This window comes from Phalacrocorax aristotelis, chromosome 6 (assembly GCF_949628215.1).
Source record: "Phalacrocorax aristotelis chromosome 6, bGulAri2.1, whole genome shotgun sequence".
In the NCBI taxonomy this organism is placed as follows: Eukaryota; Metazoa; Chordata; class Aves; order Suliformes; family Phalacrocoracidae; genus Phalacrocorax; species Phalacrocorax aristotelis.
In genome coordinates, this window is record NC_134281.1 from 14,462,704 (window position 1) to 14,473,592 (window position 10,889).

Sequence of the window (10,889 nt, forward strand, 5' to 3'; positions counted from 1 at the left end):
CAGCTGCAAAGTGCTAACAGCTGCTTATAGACTAAAAATAAAAGTTTTATTTTTGGACAGAGTGCTTGTTCAGGATCTGTGCGAGTATTGTGATTAAGCTCTTATACCCATTGTAAGCACTGTCAAATCTGCAGATAGCATATAACTATGCAGGCTCCAGCACAGGACATGGTCTGTACGACAGCCTGCACCACTGTCACCTTCTGTTTGGGAGCAACAAGAGGAACTCTGCCAGGGGTCAGGACAACAGAGTTTAAAGCTGGACTTGATGGAGGGAGAAACTCTTACAGCTAAGCATAATCGCCAAAGTTCAGTTTCCAGCAACTGGGGATTTGCTATTGACACCACACAACCAGCTTCATGCTCCACAACCATCATCGTCTCCACACTAGCGTGAAAGGTTTGTCAGTACCTGAGCTACAACAGATTGCTCGCTGCTTCCCCAGCAGTCCTACACCAGCACCAGCCTCAGCACGTGCTGCTCTGTCACTGAACCAACACATTTGCTATTCTGGCAGAAAAGAAACCAGATTAGAAGCAAAGAGTTTTCCAGCAAGCCAGCGAACTTAATTGAGAGCAGGGCCAAGGAGCAGAGGCAGCATGGGGAAAGGCTAGACAGTGGGGGCAGGTATAGGATGTGGGCTCAGGCTCGAGGAACAGCCACAAGCTATTAGACCCATGCTTTGAGCCCTGGCATGCCCCCGTCTGCACTCCTACGCTACCCCACTCTGCACAACGCACTCCAATCTTGAACCCGTGTCGATGCTACAAAAGAAACCAGGACGAAGGGGTTTCAAAATTACTCCTTTGCAGAAACCTCTCTTCTCTCTGTGGCTTGGGAGGCGAAGCAGGAGAATTTGAAGTTGTTGCTAGGCTGCACAAAGTAGTCTCTTATTTTTACCACATGCCTGTTTATTCTTGTAGAAAAAGATACAGTAAATAGCAATCTAAGGCATCCTCAAAATGCTTGTTATACTCTCAGCTGGGTCCATTTTCTCACCAGACAGTCCAAAGCTTCTTGGCCATCAGCATAAGCACCTTCACACCCAGACGGTCCCCTTCTTGCTCCTCCAGAGACACATGAAAGTGTGACCAACCAGAAAAGGCCTCAGTTGACCAGAGAATTTAAACCCACATCGCAAACAATTTTTCAGTTATTCAAAAAAAAAAGTTAATTAATTTTGAAAAGGCTATTAATAGTAATTTCAAAGCTATTTCCTAACAGCTTATTACAGCTGAGCAGCTGATTTGCAGCAGCCAGCATAAGCATCCCCCTGCAACTTGGCACTTATTTTTGCACCCCTGATATTTACCAGTCCAGCATTTTATGGCTGCCATTCCCCTCCTTGGCGTGTAATATTAAACTTGATGTGGAATACAGCCTGGGTCAACACAGACAAGAGACAAGCCAAGACCAATCATGGTGCCTGGTGCTCCTGTACAAGGGTCCCACAGCCAGCAGCAGACCACTGGGGCCAGCCACTGCCCTGCTCCCTGCCCCCCCGGGAGCAGAGCAAATAAGTCTTCCTCGCAGGCCAAGTGTCACCCGTAGTTTGGCATCCTCAAGCACAGCAGTTCACTTTGCACTCCTTGTGCTGCTGTGGTACAGCATGAAGCCTCCAGCCAAACCTGGAATAACTCCAGACTCCTGTTACAAAATTACACATACCCTCGTAACGATAGCAACATACAAGCTATTTAATCCAAATGAAGGACCCTTATTATTTGCTAGACTCAGCATTTGTCCCTTCCTCACACCGAGCAAACCTCCTGCTCCTAAGGATGCTTTCTAAATTGAACCTTTTACAGCTCCATATAAAGCTTTGAAAAGCCTGCCTTCTGCAGTGACTGACTCCAGAGGACACCCTAAGCTCCAACTTAACCTCCACATTTTTCTGCTACTCATACATCCCTTAAGCATCAGAGCACACAGCTGGAGACAAAAGACCAACCTTGTGCCGATGGGCACCTTCCCATTCAATCAGAAGCCACAGCACTAATGCTGACAGCTTTGCTGCAGCAGTATTTGCTTGGCATTAGATATTAGCATTTGTCTCTTGCACTGTCAATAGCTGGAGGCAATTATCCTACATACTGTTACCAGCCGGCACAGCACTGGGTACACATTTTCACTTGTCTCAGCAGCAGCAGCACCTGTCAGCCCCCAAGTTCATTACGGCTTTGCTCACTACCACCATGCCTGCCAGCATCACCACTCAAGACCTCCACCGTGGGCGTGCAGAGCCAGGGTTCAGCTGTGTGCAAGGCTGGCCATTCGGCAAGCAGCTCGCTCTCCTTGCGGTTCACAAGCTGCCCCCAGTTCAGGAGCACATGGCCCAGTCCTTCCCTCTCACTGCTGGCTTCAGTATCTATCCCCTGAACAGCACTTGACTTGAAATGACTCTTAATCACCCACAACAGAGCTAAAAGGGAAGTACAGAAGAGTAAAATCAGCAGGAATATCAGCTGAAGTTGGGCATTTCTCACTGGCCCAAACTAACTTCACATCATCTGCACCTTCTGGTGCCCTGGCTTAGCCCTAACTTGCTTCTTAGAGGCATTATGTGTTTCTAAGAAGGATTTGTTGGTTGGGGTTTTTTTTTCCCCTCCCTACAGCTAACCTCTTTTAATAGCAACACTGAGCCACAAGGATTTCAATACAAAATTCTGCCGCATTTGTGATGAAAAGACATCAGCAAAGAATAAGCTTTAAATAATAAATGGGAATTATTTTTTTGACTAGAGAAGCCAAGGCATGAATTTCCTGTATCTATGAAAGGTGAGCAAAAAAAAGTTAAAATCAAAAGGAGCTCAGAAGAAAGGTAATGTTCCTAATAGCGGACAGCAGCAGCAACAGCAGCCCAAGCATCTCCTACGAGCATCCTCTCAGCAGCCTGCTGCGGGCGGCTTTTGGGAGATTTCTTGCTGTTGGCTGCAACTGTTGTGCAACCTATTGCTCACCTGGAACCTGACTGCACTGCTAACCAAGCCAAGGCTTACTTTTACAATGGTGACTCCTGTTGGCTACTCTCTCTCCCTGCTAAGCACACTAACACTAATCATTAGATGTGTTTTTCTCCCTGTTGTGATTGGGGCAGCATGAATTGTCTCCTAAATTGCTGTCACTAATTAGTCTCAGTGCCCTTATTAAATCGAAACTGGGTGACAAATTGTTTGCACCCTCATCGCAGACATTCACCAAACAGTCTCAAGCAAGCCTTCAGTGAGCAGATGCCTTCTCCCATGAATAAAAGCAGGTTGTGACTTCAAATCAGCTCTTTGGATCTGGCAGGATGCAACAGCAGAAAGTCAGTCACAGGCACAGAGCACTACTGCAACTGCAGAGCAGCAAATTATATCCTGCTGCCTCATGCATCATCAGGCAAGTTCTGGTGCTGGAAACTTAATGGCAAAAAAAAAAAAAAGGAGCAGATGCAGGGAAGGCTCTTCTGTTTCCTGCTACCCAGCCTAAGGGTATTTGGGAAAGTTACATCTGAACCAGATGAGAGTGCTCACAAAGTCACCAGCAATACTGCTTTAATATTAGTGCATTTCTAATGGACTGTCAGGAGTCAGCCTGGCAGGCTGCAAGCTTTCTTAAGGCTGTAGCAAAATATAGTCTGAAAAATGAATGTAAAGTCAGCAAAGAAATGCTTTTCCTGGAAGATTTTGAAACTGGTATGAGCGAGGTTGAGAGATGCAGGAAGGCTGCTCCAGAAAGCAGCCTGGGAGAAGGCCCCCACACCCACGGCAGTGAGAAGACGTCATGCCACACAAGCAAATGAAGCAGGGGGCTGCAGAGAGAAAACTCATGAGCAGCAGCCTGGAGCTATGCCACCATGGGGTTTTAAAATCTAGTAGTTTAATAAGGTCTTTGCTCTATAACTAGCTTAAGGCCTTATTGTTACACAAAATGTCCCCTCCTGTCCGGCCATTCTGCTGGACTGCAGAAAAGCCCCAGCCTCACAGGGAGGCCAGCTCCCAAACCAAGCAGCCGGCAGAGAGGCCTGGCGTTGCCCTAACACACATACAGGCTCCCCAGGTAACACTCATCTCACTGAAGTGTTCTGCAAAGCACACACCCACGCTTACTTACATGCTGAGTTACTGCTAATCAGAAATTCAATGGCATCTGAAGGAGTGTCAGCAGCACACTGAAATAAAGGAGTTTGTCACCATTTTCAGCCAGACGTTAAAAGGCCCATTTGTAACATTCACGTGTATTTGTGTGCAGTTACCCATTCACTGATACAAAGAGTTTTCAGCATGTGATTCCCACAGCTATCCCGAGGCCCAGAAGTGTAAAAACGCCATGAATTAACCTTATTTGAAAGGCCTATTTTAATTTCAGAAGCCATATTGTCCCTCAGAAACCTCTGCTCAACAGCCCCCTGCACTGTACAAGCCATAAGCAACCTCTCTCCCATGACACCTGCATGGGCACAGGGCTCCTACCTGCAGCTGTGGTACCCGAAGGGTACCCTTCCTCCTCTGACCCCCGCTAGGGCCACAGCAGCCCACTTGGACTTTCCGTAACTACCAGTATCGCTGACTCAGCTGTAATTACTGTCATCACAGACACAGGCAGCTGCCATGGCTTCTACTGGCCCCCAGGACAGTACAGGTCTGCTACTGGTGTCATGGTGTGTTGGTAGCAGGCAGATGATGATCACCCCCTCACTGCCCTTGTGGTGTCAGGGTGCTGCACAAGTAGACTCCCCTGCAGCTGAGCAGCTAGCACAGAGACAGCCCCATGAGTGCTCCTTACTTACCCCAACTGGGGCTCCTAGTTGGCAGACACCAGGGTTATTAAGTCATCACGTACACTCCTGAGAGGAGGATGCCCCTCACCATCTCTCCAGGGCATCACTTACATGTTTTTCTGTCTTGCTGTCACACTTCTGTGGCAGCACACCCAGCCCTTCAATTCCTAACCTGCAAGTCAGTGCCCAGGGGACCCCTACCTAGACCATCTCCTCCACATGAAACTGCTGAGCTTTCATTTTGCCCCTGACCCACAGGGCTGGCTCTCCCCAGACCTCACTCTCCAGACCCGACATCCACAGAAGATGTCTCCTGCTTCCCTTTGAACTCTCAGTGCTCTCCCCCGGCAGGAATACGGAGCCCCAAAAGGCTCCTGTGTGCCGAAGCCCACGGCGGTGGGCACCCACCTCTGCAAGACACCGCACCCCGCTCCTCCCAGCCTAGGCCAGCAGCTCCCAGGAGCGCCAGAGAGGGGACGGCGAGCAGCCGCGGCAGCTCCGGACTGCCCAGCTGCTGCTCCGCCGCCCACCCCAGCACAAACCCGGGTCGGAGCCGGTCTCCAGCAGGAAAGCCCCGCTGCCTCACCGCTGCCTGCAGCCCCCGCCCCGGCGGCGCACCCGAGGGCCGGCAGAGCCGCCGACCCGGACGGCCCGCTCCCCGACGGCGCTAGGCCCCGCGGCCCGCCCGGCCCGGCCCACCTGCAGCCGCTGGAGGTAGGAGGCCGGCGCGTAGCCCGTCTCGCCGGAGCCAGCGCGGGTGACGAGCCACCAGTGCTGGTTGCTGCGCTCCAGCAGCAGGAACGTCTCCCCGGCGGCGAAGGGCAGCGAGTTGGGCTCGGCCGAGCGGAAGCTGTACAGGGCCCGGTACATGGCGGCGGTACCGGCACCCCCAACCGCCGCGGCCCGGCTCGGCCCGGCCCGGCACCGACCCGCCCCAGGACGTCACGGCCGCGCCACGCCCCCGCAGAGACCCGCCCAGCACAGCACCGCCCCCTAGCGGCGCGGCGGCCCCGCCCCCTGCCCCGCCTCGCTCAGTGCGCCCCGCCGCGCCGCCCGGGAGCGCGAGCGCCGCGCGGCAGGGGGCAGCAGCGGTTCGCGCAGCGGAGGCGCCGCCGGGGCGGCAGCGGCGGAGCCCGATACAGGCCGGCCCCGCCCGCCTCGGCCAGGTCCGTCGGTGTCCCCGTGTCCGTGCTCCGTCACGGCTCTGCCTGGGCCGCTGCCGGGGCTGCTCCCACCTCCCGCCCGCCCGTCCGTCCGTTGCACCGGCCCGTCCGACCGCCCCCCTCCAGGCCGAACGTCCTCCCTTGCCACAAGCGCATCGCTCCCCCTCCCCTCCCTCCTCCGTCCCCGCCGCGCCCAGCCGGGTGCGCCCCAGAAGGCCCATCCTGTGGGGATCCCACGCCTCAGCAGTCGGTGCCATTAAATCCCCGAAGTCCCCGCGGGCGGCGAGCCCCCACCCAAGCTCTGCTCCTGACACACAGGGGGGCTTCACCCACGGCGAGGTCCCCGGGGGCGGTCCCTTCGCCCTGCGGAGAGCGGCCGTGCCCTCGACCCCCAGCCCGGAAATAGGGCGCAGCCAGAGCAGGGGCCTGGCCCCAAACCGTGCCCCGTGGCGGACACGGTGACCTGGCGCGTGGCCACGGGGATGCGAGTGTGCTGCCTGTCGGGCCAGGGGCCCTCGGAGGGGACACAGCTGCCCCCGGTCCTGTGCACCTCTACGACTTGTTGCCCCATTCCAGGAGAACAACTCTCTGGACCACCACCCCAAGCAGCCCAAGGACCCTGCTCCCCCCACAAGACATGAGCAGCTCCCACCAGGCCCCTGCTGCCCTTGCCGGGGGTCCAAGCCCCTCCTGCTACCCTGGGGAGGTGGGTGGCAGCCCTGCAGCCCTCCCTCTTCCCTAGCCAGGGCTTTCTCTGTGCTGCCCTAAGGACAGGAGGAATTTTCCACCTGGCAAAGCCAGCATCGAGAGCCCAGCACAGGGCTGATGGCAGCAAGACAGGAGGGCTCGCGTTATGACATCCCAGCAGGACTGGTGCACATGCTCTTGCAGCCAAGTCCACCACAGAGATGCCCTGCTCTGCCCTTGCCCTCCCCTGCATCCCGCTGAGATGTGGGGATGAAGGGATGCAGAGGTGGAATCAGCCCACAGACACATCCCCCCACACACCCCCACACCTCCCCCCCCATATTCTAGCAACAGGGGAGATGAATTCATCCAGAAAACACCAACAATCAAAACCAGGCAGTGGTTATACAATAAAAGCCAGGCTTGCAGCTCCCACGATCCCCTGCCTGCTCTCAGCACAGCCCCACCACAACCCAGTTTTCCCAGTACTGCTGGCTGAGGTAATTCTGGCTGAGCCTGGTTACAGCCGTGAGGATGGAGGATGGACAAGGAGTGAGTGGCTGCCTAGGCCCCCCTGCTGCCAGCAGCATACTGGGAATTGCTGCGGTGAGCTGAAACTGGGCACATTCAGGTTGAAAAGGTGACAGGGGGCTCTGAATGGGAACTGTGCGATGCAGCCGGGCTGAATCCTTCAGGGAGCCTTACGGGGTCTGGCCTTCATGCCTGGTCATGGTCCTTTCCATATGCTTGGTGGGGGCATGGTCTGATGGTGGACAAGGAGTGGGCAGCTGGGGAGCAACACTTCAGGAGGGCAAACCTTACCACTTGTGGGGTTTTTACTCTTGGTATTACCCAGACCCTGTGGGGCTGGGATCCACCCCGCCTGCCCATCCCCTGCCCGCAGCACCACAGCCCATCCTGGTTTCGGCTGCAGTGTTTGCCCTGTGTCAGGCTCCACTCTCAGGCACATCCCCGCTCCAGGTGAGTGAGCCCTGGCCGCTCCCTGGCACAAGCCCAGCTCCTGTTTGCACTGGGATAACAGCGCTTTATTTCCATGAAGTCACCAGCACAGGCTGTGCTGGGAGGCAAAGGCAGCTGAGGGGGATGAAGGCACCCACCTCTCACACACACGGTGGCAGCACCCTGGCCTCTCCCTCTGCTCAGCACAACATGCCGGCTCTGCCAGCCAGCAGCCAGGAAGGGGCCTGGATTTCCTCTGCAAGGGCTCGTGCAAACCCTCCTGCAGCCGGGTACAGTGCACTGGGGGCAAAGAGCCTCTGAGGGCACTGGGAGGCCAGGACAGATTCCTGCTGCTGAGGAATTGGCTCCAAATTTCAAGTGCGGGGCAATTTATCTTAGACAGGGAGGAGCAATGAGCAAGGATCCCACTGCATCATTTGCAGGTCACTTTTAAAGCCAAACTTGAGACCTCAGATAATAACACTTGCATCCCTTGCCCTCAGAGCCATGGGGACGAGGCTCACCATAAGTACCTGAAGGGCTCAGCACGTGCAGGGCAGCCTCTGCCGAAGCACTAGCAGCCCCCACGCACCCACTTTCCTTGGGGGCCATGGAGGGGAAGTGTTGCACAACAGCACTCATATGATTGAAACACAAACTTGCCAGCTCCACGTACACTTATACAATTCTCACCGCCTGGTCGTCAACACATTGCAAAACAGCAGCGGGATCAATCGTTCTACTTTTAGGTATACAAATATTATTGTACTCTCGCCAGCCCTCTCTGGGCTAAAAGTCATATGGGGTGGGAGATGCTGTGGGCCCATGGGTCCGGGAACAGCAATGCCAGTGTGCCCCACAGGGACTGGGGCTGTTTGTGAGTGGGATGGGGAGGCACTGGGATGTGCCTTGGGCATACCTCTATTTCCTGATGTCCTGGCAGCTCTCCCTCCTGGAAAACTTCATTAAAAGGCTGTAGTATGGGACCCCCCCCACCACCCAGATACCTTGAGACACCCCCCCTGCCAGCATTGGCCCCAGCCACCCTGCCAAGGGAAGTGGGGCCACCTGGGGAGGGGACAGTGCCCTGCCAGTATTACAGGCAGGAGGGGCAACCCTGCCTAGCTCTTCCAATCTCAGGACAAAACTGGCAGGGTGGGACAGCCCCAGCCCCTCTGCAGGCAGTGCCACGTGCCCTCGCCTGTTCCAGGGATGCTGCCAGCAGCTCCTGCGACTCTGCTGGAAGCTGGTCTGGCCACCTCCTCTCAGGAAGGAGATTTGCAGGTGGGAGAGCTGCCAAAGCTGCCATGGACCAGAAGTAGCCATGCAGGGGAGCAGGAGGGCGAGCTACACGAGGCATGGGACTGCACTGTGTTCACTTGCCCACAGCCAGGCCAACCCGTACTGTGGCACATGTTGCAGCTGGGCACTGCACAGGGTTGGTCGGCTGTTCGATGGCGGCTGGCACTCAGGATGCATGCATGTCTCTGCCCCCGAGCGAGACAGGGAGCTGGGCACGCACACAGGAGGCAGGGACAGGTTTGGGGAGCTCTGCACCCCGCGCCATGTACACGGCCCCGAGCAAGCTGGGGTGGCTGGCGGCTGGGAATGCAGCCCCATATCCAGCCTGTGCAGTGCACAGACTGGCACCGCTTTCAGGGGATCTCACCCCTACAGCTACTTCTGCTCCCTTACGGGAGGAGCCCCAAAAGCAGTGCTGCCTGCCAGCAGTGGGGAAGTGTGCTCTGCCAGGCAGGGGCAAACCTCACTGCTGCATCTCACTGGGACATGGCATTCTGTGCTCAGCCCAAAAACACCAGCGAGGGGCTGTTCTGCCAGCAGCTGTTTCTCTGCAGAGCCCAAAGCATGAAGGAGCCGAAGCTGTTCAGGCAGTGGTGGCTGGCTCTGGGACCTGCTCCACTCTGCCTGCTTGAAGGGCTGGGGCTTCTGCAGGGCTTCTTGCGCAACCCATCGGACAAAGCCCATAGCGGGGCTGGCGGGGGCCCAGGCCCCTCCTGGCCGGGAGGAAGGAGCAGCCAGTCACTGCCAACAGCTGCGTTTCCTGGAAACGAAGAAGACAGAAGGTCAAGCGAGTTGAGGGATGGCAGTGAGGGGGCCTGGGGATGCTGCGGGAAGGATTGAGGCTGCAGGTTGCATGACAAACAACACAGCCCAGCCTGCGCTGCAGCTCCAGTTTGGGAAAACAAGCTCCTCAGCTTTGCGCAGCGGTGCCCTGTTCTTCGTTAAGCTCTCCACTCACATCCTGATCTGGCGAGTCCCTTGCCAGCTCGTACGCTCTGCCTGCTGGTATGGCCAGCAGCCACAGGACAGCACCTACCCAGCTCTCCCCTGCTGGGGCAGCTCTGCAGGCTGCAACACCACGTTGTGGGAATGGCCGTTTCAGGGTAATACCGCTTTTTCTGCCATCAGCTCAGCAGCCAAGCACCTTGCCTGTGGTGCAAAACCTGGGTGCAGGCAGAAGGCATTTGCATGGTGAAAGAAGAGAGGGGGAGACCTGGGGTGAAGCGCTTGGCAGCAAGATCATAGGGTGCATCGCAAGGTGCAGCACTGTGACCTGGGCTCCCAGCACTGTCCTTCCTGCTGCAAGGGCAAAGGAGACCAGCTCTTGGATTCATACCTCTAACTAAGCCAATGCTGCATTGCCCAACATCACCCTTCTCACATCCTTTCCCTGTTGCACATGTGTCAGCTGGGGAAGAGCTGCAAAGCAAGGGGCTGCCTGGGATGCAGCATCAGATCCTGGCCCTGCAGGCTGGAGGAGCTCCCCTGCTCCCCTTTCAAAGAGAGATCACAGAATCCCAGGTTGGAAGGGACCTCAGGGATCATCTATCTAGTCCAACCTCTCTAGGAGGAGCACAGACTAGACAAGATGGTCCAGCACCTTGTCTAGCCAAATCTTAAGTGTGTCCAATGTGGCCGAGTCAGCCACTTCCCTGGGGAAAATGGAAAGATGGAAAAGACCCTGCAGGGCCAGCACAGCCTGTCACATTCAGCCAGTGGGGACATTGCTATGGTGCAAATACCAGAAATAAAAGATGACAGACCCCATGGCCCCATCTGGAGCTGGCAGCCCGGCATGGCAAACATCAGCCTGCATTGTGTGAGGCTGCCTGCCAGCATCGCCCTTTCCTGTCCACACTGTCCATTGGGAAAGGAGGACCAGGGACAGCGTCCCTGCTTGCATCCCTCGCCTGAGGGGGAACCCTGGGCAGGGGGTGGCTGTGGCAGGCGAGGGGTGCCAGGATGGGAATCCCCACTGGACGAGTGAGATGTTCAGCGTGGCGGGGGCTGGCAC

General features: G+C 56.1%; 1 protein-coding gene across 3 annotated transcripts in view; it reads right to left on the minus strand.

The window, feature by feature from the left end:
* Window positions 1-5,715, minus strand: part of NCKIPSD (NCK interacting protein with SH3 domain) — a 54,350-nt gene extending 48,635 nt beyond the window's left edge. Inside the window, exons 1-2 of one of the 3 annotated variants that reach the window (XM_075096060.1) lie at window positions 5,463-5,704; window positions 4,097-4,154 (exon numbers count right to left, since the gene is read on the minus strand). Coding sequence is in view for 2 of the 3 variants with exons in the window: in XM_075096059.1 (XP_074952160.1) it covers window positions 5,463-5,633 (171 nt within the window). In the remaining variant the exon portion in view is untranslated. Of the gene's footprint in view, window positions 1-4,096; window positions 4,155-5,462 lie in introns of all 3 variants that reach the window. The other 2 variants (XM_075096059.1, XM_075096062.1) reach the window with 2 other exon arrangements.
* Between the last annotated feature and the right edge of the window lie 5,174 nt (window positions 5,716-10,889).